This window comes from Lonchura striata, chromosome 8 (assembly GCF_046129695.1).
Source record: "Lonchura striata isolate bLonStr1 chromosome 8, bLonStr1.mat, whole genome shotgun sequence".
Classification (NCBI taxonomy): Eukaryota; Metazoa; Chordata; class Aves; order Passeriformes; family Estrildidae; genus Lonchura; species Lonchura striata.
This window is the reverse complement of record NC_134610.1, coordinates 16,395,555-16,413,713: the sequence shown is the minus strand read 5'-3', so window position 1 is coordinate 16,413,713 and position 18,159 is coordinate 16,395,555. Positions and strand designations below refer to the sequence as shown.

At 40.9% G+C, this 18,159-nt stretch overlaps 1 protein-coding gene across 2 annotated transcripts in view; it reads right to left on the bottom strand.

Moving 5' to 3' along the window:
- Window positions 1-2,096: 2,096 nt before the first annotated feature.
- The window catches only part of LOC110468366 (unconventional myosin-X), a 95,197-nt gene continuing 79,134 nt past the window's right edge, over window positions 2,097-18,159 (bottom strand). For both annotated transcript variants that reach the window (XM_021526276.3, XM_021526278.3), the window contains 11 exons: window positions 17,121-17,263; window positions 15,590-15,784; window positions 13,723-13,880; window positions 12,405-12,528; window positions 10,358-10,655; window positions 8,956-9,163; window positions 8,095-8,231; window positions 7,810-7,930; window positions 5,877-6,326; window positions 4,898-5,089; window positions 2,097-4,345 (listed from right to left, as the gene is read on the bottom strand). In XM_021526276.3, the coding sequence (XP_021381951.1) occupies window positions 4,232-4,345; window positions 4,898-5,089; window positions 5,877-6,326; window positions 7,810-7,930; window positions 8,095-8,231; window positions 8,956-9,163; window positions 10,358-10,655; window positions 12,405-12,528; window positions 13,723-13,880; window positions 15,590-15,784; window positions 17,121-17,263 (2,140 nt within the window). In that variant the 3' untranslated portion in view covers window positions 2,097-4,231. The remainder of the gene's footprint in view (window positions 4,346-4,897; window positions 5,090-5,876; window positions 6,327-7,809; window positions 7,931-8,094; window positions 8,232-8,955; window positions 9,164-10,357; window positions 10,656-12,404; window positions 12,529-13,722; window positions 13,881-15,589; window positions 15,785-17,120; window positions 17,264-18,159) is intronic.

Here is an 18,159-nt window from a genome sequence, read left to right as displayed (position 1 = left end):
GCATGAGCACCCTTTGGGCTTGATGCTTCTGTTGTACTTCTCAGCATGTTTCCCTTAAACCAAATGCACCATCTGCTTGTTGCTTTGGACATATGTTATATATTTAAACATTTTTGAAAGGATTAAGTAAATTTCATGGCCTGTTAGTGATTTTTTGGTTTTGGTGTGGCTGCAAATAAATGAAGACCAAACATTACAATTTTTGTTGCTAAAAGTTGGAACTACTGTTTGGGCCCTTCATGCATCTGCTGTTGCTGTGTGTATGGAGCACAGTGGGATATATAACACTCAGGTTTCTAAAAGTTAGTAAAATTCATTCCATTGTCAGGAAGTACATAAAGTTCTTACTGACTGAATTGAACATACACTGCACAGTTTTAAAGCAAGACCTGTGAGCAATATTAAAAAACTGAGCTTAGGAAAAACAGATACCTTACTGAAGAGTAATATATAGTTGTCATTCTATTGGACCTTTCCCATTTAGTTCTGGAGTTCTGTGTTGACAGTTGACAAAGTACTAGAGGGAATATTCTGTTAATAGCAAATTAACTTGCAAATGGTGCATAGTATAAATGCCCTTATAAAATACTGCTATCTTGGCTATATTCTTTATGGCTAAACCAGAGCAATGGTATTTGCACACTGAAAATTCCTACACACTCTATCATAATATTTGTCAGCAACCAAGATTTTTTTACAGCTTTGTGGGGGTAGGGGGGGTTACCAGATGAGGATTTTATGGTGATGACACAGTACTGCAAGACAAACAGTAAGTCCTTATGAATTTTTCTTCACCAATGCAGAAGGGACTATAATTACTATAATTACAAACAGTACAACAGTTCTTTGTTTTACTACTTTTCATCATAAATAGAGTAACTTACTCCAAGGTGACTTTTAAGAAAGTGGATTCCGGCAATACCAAATACTTCAAAATGTGCTTCCTGAATTATACTGGCCTCTTATGCGTTTTCTGCTAGAACAAATGAGAACAGAGATCTTTTTCTGCATGCTGTGTCTTAGGACACTCATACAGACAGTAAGAGTACTGCTTCTGCTTTCTATAAAACTTCTCTTTCCAAATGACATGTATCATGTTCCCTTTTAGGAGACTTTTCAGAGCAGATAATTGTACAAAACCATGGTGCTTACACTTTGTTAAACCTAACAGGCCTTATATGCATATTCGAATTAAATTTACAGAGCAGTCAGTTAAGATGGTTTTCAAGTATGTGTGACTGAATGTCATCACCATTAGCAACTGAACTTTCACTGAAATGTCTTTTTTTCATAAACATAATCTGGGTGTTTGAAGAGCATCTTGTGTTAAATGAGAGTGTGAATTATAAATGGGTGTGGATAATAGGAAGTCGCATTTGCCCACAGCTTGCATTGTAAGCTGCTTTGAGGAAAGAGTGGGTTTCTGAAATTCCATCTTTTGTTTTCTCCTATGGACACCATTGTTCTTTGTACCTCTCCTCTCCCATACCTGCTTTGCAGCACTGACCATGAAGCCACCAGATGGAGAACATGCCACGGCAGACACAAGATCCATGCAGGCAGCCTTACACCACCACAAGCTGCCAGGAAAGGGGACCAGAAAGCGCCACCTCCTCTCCGAGCAGCAGCCACAAGGCTGTAACAGTGCCAAAAGCCCCACAGCACTGCCACAGGCTGCAGGGAAAGGGCTGCAACAGCCACTGTGGACAGCTGGAACGTCCTGTAGCAGCAGGAGACCACAACCTTGGCAGGGTGGGTCTGTCCCACTCTTCTGCAAGCAAGAAAGCTGAGAGCAGACACATGACTTTGGGCCTTGAGAGATTATTAATTCCTTGCCCTGCTGTCTCAGAACCAGCAGGACATCTCCCACTGAGCAAAGGTGTGACAGCCCCAGAGAGAAAAGCAGAAGCTGGAAACAAACCTTCCCCACTGTAGGAGCAAACAGTTTCTACTGACCCCAAACCTTGCTGCTGGGAGGAAGGGCTGTTGTAGCCTCATGCCGATGATGCCTGCTTTTCACGTATGCATTCCCAGTGTTAAGCTCTGAGTAAACCCCTTAACATGGGCACACAATGCCTGTAAGTGAATACAGCCTGTGCAATCCAATAATTTATTAAACTTTCATCTTGTAAAGCCAGTTACAAATTAAAAAAGACAGAAGAAGGAATTCTATAATAGAAATGAGCAAAAGTACAACAAATAGTAGTGGGGGTTATGTTTCAAGTGGGTTCAAGCTGCCTGCAGCAACCCAAGAGCCAGAACACAGAGCTAATGCAGAGTTAGGACATGGATAATCAAGCCTAGTCTGATACATTAGAGATCAAGCCAGTGTATGCAGTGTACACAAAGTGTTGCTTCTCTGGTGGCCTCCCCCATCTGTGACCTGGTCATCTTTTAATTCCTTGTGACAACAAGGAATTAAACAATGCAAACAAGGTGTTAGCAGGCTCCATCAGTGACACTATTTAAGGCAAAACTCCAGTTGAAGGGATGATGCACAGCAGGGGCCACCCTCTTTGGCTGATCATGTAGCAAGTGCACAGTGTGTTCACAAACACTGCAGTGTAGTGAAAGTGAGAGAGGAGCAGGGGTTATGTACAGTATTTCTTGTACTGTCACCCTCAAAACTAGTCTCTGCAACACAGTACTAGTAATATTGGAACAATTTGGTGATGAATTATAATGGAACCTGTTACATACTGACTCCTACTTTTCTATGCAATTTCTGTTTCATAGCTAACAGGCCTTGGCTGCTGCTACTTCAGAAATGGAGACAACCAATTTTAAATGTGGAAGAAGGCCCACATTACATACAACTCTGCAGTTTCATGGGCCTTTGCATTCTGGGATCCCAAGACTAGACAAGGGTCAACACCACCAGGTCTCATTTGTTAACGTAACTAATTTATGATAGGATTGATTTTGAACATTGTTTTAAACAATTAAATCAACTTTCTGAAGTCAAGAGAGAGAAGACGACTTCTTCTTTCATGGAGAAGAAAAAAATTCTGCTTCTTCAAATTGCAGGTAGCTGTAAAAACCTCCAAGAAGAAGTTGTTTTGGCAAAATAGAATTGTTTTCAAGTTCTGCCAAAGACTAAGGACTTAGAGAAGACTGGATAGGGATCTGGGGATTCAGCGATGTGAGCAGTTCTTGTTAAAAGTTGGGGTGGATTAAGGATTTGGCATTTGCTTACTGCAGTAAAGAGGAAGTAAAAATCTTGCCTGTAACAATTTATCTAGGAACCTATTCACTCAGTAGGAAACAGTTCACTCAAGTTCAAGGACCCCAGTCACCTAAAATGCCCCCTAAAGAAAGCAGGATCTCAATACAAGCAAGCTGCTCACCATAAATCTCCAACCTCCATCTAATACATGGAGTTTGCAAAGAGCAGCTCTTCTGGAAATGCTACTAAAACCATCTCCTCTCCTGGGCTGTACAGAACTGCAGTCATTATTTTTTACACAAGAGGTGCTGCCTGCAGTGTGACCTTAGGTCCTGTTTCAGTGGTGCTAGTCTCAGGTGTTTTCTCTTAGACTGAAGTATTTAGCAGTTTAACTGAAAGTGCCACTTTCTACAGTTGTGTACCTGTGAACTTTTACTGGAAGGTAAACAACCACCTTGGGTGTTTTTATTTGTTTCTTTGTTTAATGCTCTCTCAAGTATGTTTTGACCACTCTGTTGGACTATTTGGTTTCAATGATACAACGGCTTTTTCTTTTTAAGACCAAATCATTAGAACATCCTGAAAAAAAAACCCAAACAAACCCACAGTGATTTGTATTTCAGATTTGTTTGCAAAATAAATAAATATTCTTTCAGCAGACCATACTGTGATCACATGATCCCACATGTCTGCATGTTCAAAATTCTTAAGGAAGCTTAAGTCCTGTCCTGCAGAAGTGATCCTTGTAAATTTTTCTGCCAGTGTGACAGGTGGTAGCAAAAGCAGCAGAGAGAACACTGAGGACGAGGATGCTTCTGACCTTGCTTCTTTAAGGTACATTGTTCATCAAACAAGCAAGGGGAAAACAAGTTTTAGGTCATTAGTATTTCACAACAGTTGTAACTGTTTAAAGTCTTTGGGCAGAGGTGCAAATCCTATGGTACTGTAGATGTCACTTCAGGTTTTAAATACAGTAGTCAGTTGAATTCTTAAAAAACATCTTTGCTACACTTGTGCTGGCAAGTTGCAAATACCCATGACTAAACTAGTACCAGTTCATCCATATCACCTAGTCCAGATGCTTGCATGGCTGTCCACACTGGTGGCTGATTTGACACTGCAGCGTTTCTTCACTATCATATTGATGTATGCTTTCATGATCTTTATTATCTCGCCCACCTGGGGAGAGAACACAGCAACACAGCATAAGCACTTTGAAAACCTCAGTGCACTGAGGCATACAGGACATTTTGCTGAAAGAGATTCCCCTTCTCCAAAGTCATGACACAATCAATTTTGCATGTTAATACTAAACGTGAACATGACAGTAAAAAGAGAAAGGCTTGACAAGTTTGTGCACTGCTGTAGCAATACTTTAAAATATTTTTAGCTCAAAGAAAAGCAACTTCCATTCTACTAAATCTCCCTTTTTTTAAAGTTTGTGAAACTCCCCATTCATCTACTGGAAAGGAATGAAAAAAAACAGGTAAAGTGAAGAGGACTCAGAATTGGAAACTCTTGATGCACTGGAACACCAATCAACCTCCTTCACTTTCTAACCAGCCTATTTTTTTTGTTCATCCCTGTATTCAAGAAGAGGTACCACGCCCTTTAGGTTTAATCTCCCTTTATCTTTTCCCCTGGCTATGTAGTCCATTAGTCAAGAGTTCTGGCACAGAAACCTCTCTATTCCTTGAAGCTTAACTGAAGTGGCTGTGTGCTTTCACGTACCTGAGAGGTTTCAAAGAACATTTCTCTCTCATCCACTGTAATTTTGAAGGTGTTGGGCTGTGGTGCTCCAAAGAAAACAATGTGCTCATACTGGAAAGTTTCTAGTGGTTTAGGATCCCCTCTTTTGTAGACAGACACATTCTCTGTGCTGACACCAAGCCAGAGATCATTGGGGAATCCACCCTCCTTGCACTGCAGAAAGAGAAACACGACCTTTTGCATAAATGCAGTGGAGGATCAAATAATTTTCTATTCAAGAAAAAGCCCTCGTTTTCTAGCTCTTACAGGACATTTCAATTTAATACACAAACCAGGGTACTTGCAGAATCTATGCTGGAGACACTTCTGCGAAGATACGGAAGTGATACAGCTGTGAGTCAAATACTGGTTGAGTAATAAATAATTGGAATAGGGAACAGCTCTCATCAGATTTTCAAGTGACGCAGCAGTCAATATTCCACTTCTTGTTTTACATATAATGCAGTGAGTGCAAGCAACTTCCCATGGTGATCCACCTCTGCAGCAGCAAATCTGACAGAAGTGAACTGTGGCCTCCTACTGTGGCAGGCTGAGCAGTGCTGTACATGCCTCAGTCTGCACCTTCTGTTGTACTGCTGCAGACCAGGATTGCACTTTTTGCTGGCAAGAATAGCAAAGCTTTGTTTTACTTTAACTTTCACTAGACACTACTTTCTTAAACCCCTCTCTGCTCTCCCATTCCACCATTATTCTACACAATTATCCCAAACAAAGTGGGAATCCATTGTCTCACTTCATTTAGCAGGATGCCCTGCTTTGCTTGCTCTGTGTTCTCTGTGCCATAACTCTTAGATATTGTGATACAACAGGCTTTCCCTTGACATTACTAAGGCAAAATGTATCCAGTTCCCAAAATTCCCATCTGTTACATACAGCTTTATCTGTTCTCCAGACTGATACCTCTCTTCAACTGTGGTTTAGGAGTTTATTAATCACTCACCTCAACATCAAAGAGGGTTGACCCATAACCTGGCCACTCCTTTACAATGGACATGTATTTCACCATGGCCTGATGCTGAGAGAGCCCCTGCAGCTTGGTCCACTTTTGTGCTATGCTTGCCCGAGCAGCTGAAAGTTCTTCTTTTACCCACATCTCCATCATCTGCTCCTCTTCTACCTTCTGCTTCTTTACAGAGCCTGTCTTGAAGCTGCGCTTCAATGTCCCTTCAAGGAAGCTTGTCCGTCTCCTCTCCAGAGTGTGACTGGTACTGCTGCTGCTCTTTGTTGAGTGCAGTATTTTGGATTTCAGCCTGTTAACTGGGTAGATTCTGTCAAGGGTCCAGCTTATTTTGGAATAATCTCCATGTAGATACTGCAGCCGCAGAGCTGCCAGACGCTGCAGAGTGTCCTCTGGCCCAGGAAAATGACCAGCTATGAGGCTTTCGTGAGCCTACAAACAAAGAGTCCCCCAAACTCGTTAGAAAGCAAAAGCACATTTTATTCACATCTGGGTTCAGGTAGAGATTCCTGTCACATCTGCTGATCCCAGTAGGATAGACATCATTCAGGAGGTCAGAGCAGACATTGCAAGAAATATGTCAAAGTCTGCAAGTGGTTGATGTGGGGGGGAACACCCTTTTCTGCAAGCTTGAATAGGACAGACATCTTTGAGGGGCTCCTATCCTGTACAAAAAGTCCTACAATGAGGACCTTTTAGGTCTGGAACAGATGGGAAAGACCAGAATTGAAGCAATTTGGTTTTGTGCTGTATCAGCTACAGCTCCCGTGTGAAGATATATTCAACACCAGAGTAATATATAATAAATTCAAGATTCTCAACCTCAGTTTCATTACACAAATGCACCTCCCACCTCTTCCTCCTTTACCTCATGTCTCCACCAATCTTCTTGATTCCCTTTGCCTGTTTTTCTGTGAAATCTATTAATGGGGCTTTTTGCACACCCATCTAATGTCTGGGTAACACCTACTCTCCTACTGTAACTTCCCTTTACCAGTTAAAGTTGTGTAGACTTGTCAAGAGGGAGTTTGGTACAGTTGAGGTTCCACAGAGCACCACGTGCTCCTGACTTTTCTAGACATTCTCTAGCTAACAACGCTTGATGCTCATTTCAAGAAAGGAACTATCATCTGAGTGAAGTATCAGTGAATTTCAGTCTTTATGACTGACTGCCATTAACACAGATTAAGTAATTTTCTGCAGCTATGGTTTTCTGAGGCAAGGTCAGTGTTAATTGAAGTAATATAGATGGGACAAATCACACAGCTGGTGCTCCAGTTGATTTAGTTTTTTAGATCCCAGCTGCAAGGCTCTTTCATGCCAGTGTGATCTCTGATCTTGCCAGCATCACTGTACTTTTTTAAGTACAGTGACTTAAAAAAATAACAGACTACTCAGCAGATAAATATTGTCAACTACATTCTCTTTTCCTTTCTCTGCAGTACTCTTCTAGTGCTTCTCTGTTAATCAAAAGAAATTGCCCAAAAAATGTTTCATAGTTAGTTCTGGTAACATCCCAAGGATGTGCTGTTCTTGCAAGCTGATTTGCAGACAGGTAGATTTTTCAGTTTTCTTTATGTTCTGCAAGAAGCTACTTTTAATAATTTTCTTAAATCATTATTCAAATTTCTCTGCCTTCAAAAATTAAAGACCAAGTTTTTAAAAAAATTTACTATTAGTGTTTCATTTTTTCTAAGCCTCTGCTAATTTTTCTTGCTTTTGTTCTAATACTCATCTTCCCTAGAAAATTTCACAGTCTATCTGCTTAGTAGATTCCAGGCAAAAATCCAACACACCAAATTTTTCTGCTACAACCAGAATTCCCATTTGTAATGAAAGGTAAACCAGTTTTCTGTATCCTCTTGTGTGCTTTTGCCACCCTGGAAACCAAATCATTCTCTCAGAGTTAGCTTACCTGCTCAAACATGAAGGCAAATTCCACACCATCTTTGGGAACATTCTCAATATCCAAGAAGCAATAAAGCTTAAAATATAGTTGCCACTGCCCTTCTTCCTCTTCTTCAGAGCCAGCAAGTCTGTAAAATATACAAGAGAATGAGAAGGGGAAAAAACAGTAAGGAGAAGTACCATGGTAATGTAATGTCCACAGTGCAAATCACAATCTGAAAATAACCCTGGATTCTGAAATCCAGCATTACATCCAACTGGGAATTAAAGGTTTCATGAAACATTCTTTTACCTCTCAAACTTGGCCAAGATATCAGCCACAATCACCCGGCTCTCCACAGCACGGTCAACCTGCTGATTATGTTCAAAGAGTGCAAACATATTCCGGCTGTCCTCCATTGCCAGCCCTCGGATCAGCTTTTCCACCACCTGCCAAATCAGGCACAGCACACAGTAGGCATCAGTCCCCCTTTCAAATGAAGAATCAGTACCTCTTCAGGACACCTATCATTTAATACACCTCCATCACATTTCTCCCTTAATTACCTTATTTTCAGATTAAAGAATTCTAACCCTAAAAGATCATTCCCTGCAATTAAGTCGTGACTTATATTTGATCATCCTTGCTTTTCTTTTCTGAATCTTTTCAGTCTTTGCTACCCTTTTGAGGATGGGGGAATTACAATATAGGCATGTATAGGCAAGCTGTCACAATGACATTTTCAGTTCCTCTAGTAACAATTCCACTTTCTGCTCTGTTTAGCATTAATGTTTTCAGAGACATGACTACTGCAACCTGGAATCCTGCTTCTGACCTGCTAATGATTAAGTTTCTGGTAGAATAACCCTCTCAGAAGGATTCCATTATGAACTGCATTTCTCCTTGTCCAGAAAACTGTGTTTAGCAAGTTTCAGACAAAGGATAGAACACCAGAAGTGTTTTCATTTTGCAACACAATTTTCAAGTGATACTCTACAACCTGGGCACTGGCCTTGTAGAATAAACTGAACTCGGCCCAAAGGTATAGCAAAAGAATTGTTACTAAAAAAAAAAAAAAAATTTGGAAATTAAGGGGAAAAGGGTGTGCCTTCAACAGACCCACTCTCCAGACACAGATGTGCTCACATCTGGTTAATCCTACTAATGCATTACCTCCCCAGCGCTGGTGTGGGAGTTGATGGTTATTTTGCAGGAGCCACCACCATGGCAATACACTGTCGTGGTCATTTCCTCACGGGTAAGAAGAGCCTGTATTTCCTCCTGGGAGGGCACAAACTCCCTCGTCTTTGTTCTCTTCAGGGAATCACTTATGAACTGTGCATACCTATCTATTTCTGAGTCTGGAAAGAGATCTTTTACCCTAATTGTAAAGAGAAGCAAAAAAAACACCCCATTACACAGTGAACAACACATTACCCTAAAAATGAGACTACTGCAAGTAAAGAGTGTGGTAGAGATGATGATGTTAAATGCAACCACACAAAAATTAAGCTTATTTCCTAAACCATACAGTCTGCTTTTACTAGTCATTTGAAAGTCACTTCAGTGGCATTTCTCAGCAATGTAGGAAATAAGCAGTTCCAAGTTTCAGGAATTTAGCGACAGGTGAAGACAGCAGAATTGATAATCTCAATTTACAAAACTGTGAATAAAAACTGTGAAATTAAATGTAAACTTTTTTCATTTATTCTTAATGGTTTTGTTTTCTTGGTTTTTTGTTGGGTTTTTTTTTTTTTTTTTTTAATGTACTGGCTGTGTTTGAGCCACTTTTACAGTACATTTGAGAATTAAGAGAGAAAGCAGATGCCTGTACACTGTTCTCTTCCATCCGAGATCAGAGGTCTAATTGTAACACTATTTGCAACTCTAGTGATAAAACAATGAAATGGCTCCATGGAGTATCTGCATCTCTTAGACCCAGGCCACAGAGGTAGCTATTTGGCATATTGACCATCATTATAATGGAACAAGGTTACACAGCTGCAGATCAGGCCCAGTGCAGACTGCCTTGTAAAGCTGCATTATATACTGAAGATGACTTGGGAAGAAAGGTAAATTATTTAGCTCCTGAAAATGGGAGGTTAAAACAGATTAAAAATACTAACTGCAAGCATTATATGCTTAGTTAAAGAAATCTTGAAAAATTATAAATTGGATTTACAGTATCTCTACTACTTCACAGTATGCTATTTGCCTGTGCCAGCTGCAAGGTAGGACAGATTTCCATTAGTATGAAAAGTACAGACCTCACCTTTCCTGCAGGTTGATAATTTTTATATATATGTATTAGTAAGCAGCAGGTCATCAGCTGTAAATCCACTGCAACACAGTCTCATGGTATTCTGTTTGAATAACGTACACAACAGATGGGTGGCAAAGGGGGGGAAGTCTGGATACACAGAAAAGTTGGTGGTAAGAACTGGGCAAAGGTAGGAGGCCAAAACACCACAGGAAGATGTCTGCACAGCAAGAGGGGGGACATATAACTACAACAGGCAGTGGAAGATCAGCAGAGCAAAAGGAAAAACAAGCTGCAAACCAAAGAGACATTTACCTTCGGAGGTGGAACTTGAGGTAGCGCAGGATCCCTCTGCTGGGCAGGAACGTGCAGCTCATACAGGTCATCAGCTGCCAGTGGTGCAGGTTCCCAGCACTGTTGGGATGTGGCATGTGGTTGGTTTGCTTGATGAGCTGACAGTACACTTCATCACGGAGGGGCTTTAAATCATGGCAGGTCTGCAGGATGCCTTGGATAATGGGTATGGGGTCAGACACTGTCTCGATTTCCTGAAGGGAGTTGAAGATCTTCACTGCTTCATCCTGCAAGCTGCTGTAACCCTTCTCTTGTTGCACTGAGGAACAATCACAAAGATGACAAGAGGTGAGCATCTCCTTCATTTTCTACTGGCCCAGCAGTACTATGGTCAACTGTACTCTGTCATGGAAGAATGGCAACCTCAGCATCAGTGCATATCCTGAACTTCAATTTATACTTGAAGTTCATTAATGCTTCCTCTCCAAATGTTCAAAAGCAGTTTTAATTTGTATTTGCCAACATCTCATTTGTCACCACTCCCAATCCATTTTTGGATATACTGCACAGAAAAGCAGAGTGCTATTTTTAAGGGAAATGAACACTGAAATCTAGTTCAGGCTTCAGTGTCTGCAACCAAAGTAATGGAATGTAGTCTGGCTTGTGCAATTTCAAAATTCTGTGTCGTGCCTGTATTAGCTTTGACCCCTGGGCCAACACAGAACTTAAGCAAATTGCTCTACCACAAATGCATCTTATACCTATTGTTTAGATTTAAAATGCTTAGACCAAACCTTGAGTTTTTTGACCATCTAAATGTCTGCTTTTTGAACTGCTCAGACATGTGTGATACCATTCAGATGCAATCCTGCATTCTCTTTTGCACATCTCTGGGGCTTTAGGTCCTTCTGAATCTCCTGTACAGTCATTGATTCCCCAGTGGCCATGTATTAACTGTACAATACAAAGACACAGCTCTAAAAAGTAAGTTCCACAGTGTGTTTGTTCTGTATTTTTCCTGTTATTTCAGAATTCATTTTTTCTGTGCTTTTAATCTGCCATGTAATTGGATCCTTGTATTGTGACAGACCTAATTCCTTTCACTTTCTCCATTACAGTGTTCTGGCCCTAAAAACTTAATTTTGAGGCTGAAGAATCCTGCTCTCTATTTAGTCACTTAATTGTAGGCAAGTTCTTCTGTACATCTGATCATCTTAGGGTAGGTTTTTACATGTCCTATGTCTTTGATGAGATGCAGAGGGCAAAAACTGTATCCTGTACTCAAGATGCAGGTGCACAATTCATATACAGCTGCACAAAGACTTTATTTTTCCTTTTCTAAGCTTTCAAAACCTTACATTAGCTGTTTTGTTTCTGTACTCACTAGAGCTGACATTTTCATAAAGCTATGTAAATTGAGTTTCACTTTCCTAAGCACAGCTAGATCACTACCTGTGTGGCAGACTGTTTTTCCCATATACATTACTTTGACTGAAATTAATTGCTTAAAAGATTCTGTGGCTCAGTCACTCCACATGAGACATTCTTCTATACTTCTTCAACAGCTTTCAGTTTTAGTATGTCAAACAGTCCGTAATCATCAACAAATCACTTTGGTTTCTGGTGGTCCATTACTCTAGCTCTTTCATGTTTCTGACACTTTTGAAAAAAGGGTTCATTTAGTCTGGTTTTACAGCAGCTTCTGTAGAAATACTACCCCACTGCCAGCTGCATGATGTAATCCTGTTGTAGTACTTCCACTGGAGCCACCTGCAACCCAGTTGTGACTAAAGGATGACAGGCTGCATGTCCCCTGCATGGATGATGAAACTATCTCCCCCTTTTCCTCTAGGATTCGATGTTCCCATAAGAGGCAGTGAAAATGGAACACAGTGCAGAGAAGAAAGGAAGAGAAAGGGACTGCTCCCTCCCTGAACCCTGTGGGCTACACTGTCCCAAACAGACTTCACCTGCACAGAGGGATCTTACAGGCCCTTTTTGTGGTGCTCAGGCTCCTCAGTGACCCTCAAAATGAGAGTGGATTCTGCCACTTGGGTAAAATACTTACAGTTGACACTGACATCTCCGTATGGTAATGGGAGCAGTGGGGAATGCAAGGGGTGCTGGGTGTATCGCAAGATTGGGTTCCTCCTATACGTCTGTTCCACTACTTCAAGGTTTGTGCTGTTCTCCTGGAAAAAAAAGCAAAAAATCATTATCCTCAAAAAGACACAGTCCTTTGCAGGATGTCCTTACAGATTTAGGTTCAAGCTCAACCACCTTTTCTAAATTTCTGGAGGTGCCATGGGGGACTAAGTGATCAAAGCATAATCTGTATCTAAAAATTACCCGGTACATTATTTCTGAAAATTAAACATAAGAATAGCCATGCTACATCATCCCATAGGTCACTAAGCACAGAATCTTGCCTTCAAGCGTGGCTTGCATAATATATGTGGCATGATCCCTCTCCCCTATGTCCTTCAAGCTTTCAACAAGACATGGTTAATACACCCTCTGATCACAGGTCAACCATTTTCAGTGTGTAATGAGCCTGCTCTCAACTTGTCTGGTTGTGCTATATGTGTTTACAGAATGAATAACCAAAATTCTCCATGGTGTTCAAAATCTAGGCTTGTCACTACCATACATACCGGATCACATTCTTCTACATTTTGTCCTAGACTTCTTCCTAACAATACATTACGATCCATTTGTCCTTGAAGCATTAGCTGAAGTTTTCCACGGTTTTCTACAATCACTCCCAGCTCTTTCTTCCTAAATACAAACTATATAATTGCATCTAGTTTAGAGATCATCACAAACACAATTCTTCTGAAATTTGGTTTGGTGTGTCCAAATGATTTAGGTCTATTTGCCTAAGTTTCTGGCAAGTTTATTCTCAAAAATTACTCCTGTAGTAAAATTTCTGCTATTTTGAAGGATATTATCTTTCCACCCTTTACTCTGATATTTAACCATGATATTTAACCATACAAGCCTAAGGTATGAAGAGAACTTCAGGGTACATCGAAGTCAGATTGCTGGTAGGAATGGAAATTTTTGTATTTGTGTCTGGAGGATGCTTAGGAGCAGAAAGGATGGAGCAGAGATTTTTAAATACTTGATAGTGTAATCCTGCATGCAATTTTTAATTGCACAGAATTGTAGTAGACTTATGCATATCAGCTAGCAAGATAAAATTCATGTAATATTTGGGGTTTTTTTCTGTTGCACAGTTGTGTGAGTTTATTTTTTATCCTTTTTCATTTTCCCCTTAAGACAGTAACCCCCTTTTTCTGCCACATTCTCAGCAATGACTGGCTTAGGCCAGTGGTGGTCTGGCTGCTCCCAGCTCATGTGGGAATTTGCAGGATGCCACCTACCCTGATGTCACGAATGAGCTGCTGAGTAGGTGTTTCTATGGGAACTTTGCTGTCAATGACCCCCTGAATGGCAGAGGCCCAGCGCATGGCTTCGTTCAGCAGCTTGGTGTACAGCCTGTAGGAGTGCTTCCGCCCGTGGACTATGATGTTCCAGTAGCCTGTGCAGAAACAAAGGTGGAAACAGAGCTGGAAGGTGAAACTGGCTTCCATATTATGCAGCTGATTAAGGGCTAGCAAATGTGACATCCACCAAGAAGGACCAAAAGGAGACTCTGGGGAACTACAGGTCCATCAGTTCAGCCTTGATACCAGGGAACGCTAAGAAGCAGATCATCTTGGATGTCAAATGAGAGCAATGGAACTTGGCAAGGGTCTGGAGCACAAGTCCTGTGTGGACTGTGAGGACTTGTGGCTGAAGGAGCTGGGGGTGTTTAGCTTGGAGAAAATAAGGCTCAAGGGGCACTTATTACTATCTACAACTACCTGAAAGGAGGATGTAACCAGGTGGGGGTCTGTCCCTTCTCCCAAGTAACAAGCAGTAGAACAAGAGGATATGACTGCCAACAGACTGTCCAGGGAAGTGGCTGAATCATCACCCCTGAAGGCATTTAAAAAATGTGTAGATGTGACACTTAGGGACATGGCTTAGTGGTGGACTTGACAATATTAGGGTAATGGTTGGACTTGGTTATTAAGAGATCATTGATTCTTTTTTTGCCCGTAGCTTGCGGCTGATGAAAAACCTCTGCTGCTTTCATAGCAGTATAGAGTGTGTCTGGTTAAAATCCACTAGGTAGACATTAATATCCCTATTCCCAAAACAGATTTATCAACAGGGAAGTCCCAGTCCAGATTCTGGTACAAAGGCAGTTTTCCAAGATGCAAGTATCTTGCAGTGTAACCTGACTACTTCCCTGCCAGCCAGGCAGCTCACTTTCACAGACAACATTTGGACTACACTATCCTGTTAATCACTTGAAAAATGACCACTCCACACAAAGTGCCTAGTCAGATTGCCAAATCAACTCTCAGAACTTTTAAAAATATGTTTGACAACCTGAGAGAACGTGTCAAAGTGACGGCAATTCTATCTGCTAAAGGCAGCCATAGACATCTGTTGATACCAAAAATGTAGACACTTTCTTCTGAATGAGCAGAATAAATTTCATCTCATCACACTTTTCTAAATACATCCAGCTTCTAGCCCTTTTAAAAGGTATCCCAAACAACAATATTCAAATGCCCAGTTTTTCAAGTCTTTTTCTAAGGTTCACAATCTTTATATGGGGGATTCACCCTTTATCCCATAACCTGGGTTCTCTTCCTACTCCTAAGGCATGCAATAGAGGATCATGCCAGATCCTGCCCTCCCAGAACTCTGTCATGTTGCACAGAAATCAAACACAGGCCTTTGCTATCTTTTGCTTCTATCAAGTTGAGTGGTACCATAATACATGCACTTTACATCCCCTACAGTGTATGGGATTGTTGCTATTTAAGAGGTTAACTGACCTCAGAGACAAATGTAGGTCATGCTACAAAGTGACAGTTCTGGAGATGTACTAATAATTACTGTCAACTACAGGAACTCACACCTGTTACCTTGCCTGGGGAACACTGAGAAAAGCAGTGGCTCTACTCAGTGAGAAACATCAGCACTCTGTACCTGTGTCAGGTGTGAGGTCCTTACAGTCACTTGCACACTTTGCAGATCTCTCAGTTTCCATGGGCAGAGATGTTTGCAGCCAGACAAAAAGGCTCAGATGACACCAAGACTGCCTTCTCAACGTGCCACACCACGACAGTCCTGCACCATCCCCTCTTCAGGAGCACCTGGAGGCTGCTCTTTATACCGTCCCCCTCTCACCTGTGTCTTTGAAGACCCTCTCGTCGGGCTGCACCACGGAGCAGAGGCTGTTGAGCACGAGCGTCCCGAGCTTGGCGGCCGTGCGCTCGGACGACTTGTAGTAGTCCAGGGCAGTGTTTGTCAGAACAAACCAGCGCTTCTTCATCTTCAGAGAGGACATCTTGTTGCTGCTCTGAACCTCCTTATGAAGCCAGCCTAGCATGGAAACACAAACATGTCATTACGTCTATCATTTGCTCCCATGGTCAGGACAAATAATTTCACTGTCATTTTAGATTTGTTGCAAAATAAAGGAAAAAAAAAAGATTAAGAAAATTCAATACTTCAACAGAAAAGAAATTACAGCCTGCATTACTAAAGCTGTCAAAAAGATAATTTTCTACTCAGAGGTGTAAAAAAGGAATGTCCATCCACAAAACAAAATGTTCAGAAAAGGTGGGACTGAACAAAGAGCTCAGAAAAAAAAGAAAATATATAGATCTTCCTTGAATATAGGCCTTTGTGTCTATTCTGCTGTTACAGAGACATCTTATTAGGAAGAGCAGAGCATACTCTGTAAAGGATCATTCCTTTTTCTCTTTGACTTATGAACAACACTAGATAAAAGGAACTGCTGCATTGCAATTAAGTATTTTGAAGTTAAGGTACTCAAACTGTTGTCTAATAGACTCCTTTGTATCATTCAAACTCCTTGAAATGTGTAATAGTGGAAGGATTTTGCCATATTTTGGTAACCTTTTTCTTCTGTCCTTCTGCTTTGCCATGACCACTCCATGACATTTATTTCTTCACAGACATTTCTGGAAGATGCAAGGCAATTTGCTCATGCACTTGCTTTCCACAGACTGGATCAGGAGTGTCTTCATACATTTAAGACTATGTAATGAGCTCAAAGCATAGAGAAAATTTAAAATATTTAATACAAATGGGTGAATATTTTGCAATATACTTGCGATCGCTATTCATGCTCCACCATCTTCAATTAAGCTCTGACTAAAGATGTAATTTAAACCTTCTGCTCAACCTGAGAGAATTCTTCTCACCTCACTATGTTTACCATAACCAGGTTAGTTAGTTTAGCTGAGGACAGCAGCAATCCCACAAAGATCTCTCTCCCTCCCTCCCTCTCTACATGACAGGTGTCAGAAGGAGCTGAGCTGCCAACAAAAGCCACAGTGTCATGTTATAGTCCATCTAAGCCAGCTGCTCCTCATCAGCAGCCATGCTCCTTCCTATTCCCTGGTGGTATTTGCCAGACTAGGCTAGAACTATCATCAGAAATTGGCTAGAACTATCATCAGAAAATAAAACATATGAAGCATTTTTTTTCCCACCTGGCAGGGAATTAGAGAAAATCCAAGGCTAGCACACACATGACATGGCAAACAGCAGGCAGGAAGGCAGGGGGGCAGAGGATGAGAGTTTTTGGGAAGCAGCTAAACACTAGACTGAATTAGAAACAATCAAAGCTCCCTGTCAGATTATAAGCAGAAGATGAGTTTCACATGTAATTGCATGCATTTTCTTTCACCTCTCACAAGGAATTCCTGGCCATCCACCTTGGATTCGCCTTTGGGTTTCTGCAGCAGGGAGATCCAGTGATGCATTTCCTCAGGAGTGTCACTGTTGCAGTGAATCACACGATTGGCTGTGATGATCACAAAAGAATTCGGTCTGCCAGAAAACAAAAGCATCAAAATTAATCATAACCATGCAAGTAACTCACAGTACAGCCAAAGTCATGTTTTTTACCTTCCCATAAACAGAAAGACGTTCTGAATACAAACTACTGAGGAGTGCAGAAATACTTAAGATCAACTCTTCTTCAGTTGCTCTGCCAACTAATGAATGCAGAGACCAGCTAAATGAAAATAAGTATCTTTCAAAAACTACTTCCAAAGAAAATATTAATTAGCTGATAAGAAGCTGTAAAATGTCCTTGGCTCATTAGCAAAGGACTTTGACTGACTGGAGCTAACCAGTGCCTGTACCACCAGGCTGAGTTGGTACAGCCATTCTCCTCATACTTATTAAAACCAGCGATGCAATAGCAAACACTGGTCTCAGTAGGATCAGCTAAAACATGTTTGAGACTAGTTTTACAAAAGATGAGCTGATCCTGACAAAACAGAGGAGAAACTGTTCTGTTGCTGCTGGATGACTTAGTTCATCTCTTGCAACTGGTATCTTATCAAAAGAACATTCACAATTCTGTACAGAATTGATGCTTTCCAGGAAAATAGAAAAATAGAAGTATGACCAGTTCCAAGAGGATAGACTCATAATCCTTTGAAAGCAAAACCAGATTTCTATGAGAAAATACAGATTGAAAAGTAGAATGCAAGTATGAAGCAAAATATGCAATCAAGCTCTGTTAGAAAAATGCATAAACCTATGGAGTATAAAAATAAGCTGCATAAAAATGTTGGTTGAGAATAAGCATTCTCCTCAGAATTTGTTCAACATTGCTTCAAATGTTGATATTTCTCAGCACATACATAAACAAATTCTGACTGCTAAGCTTACTATTTGTTCCTAGTTTTCACCAGGTTCACAGATTAATTATGAGG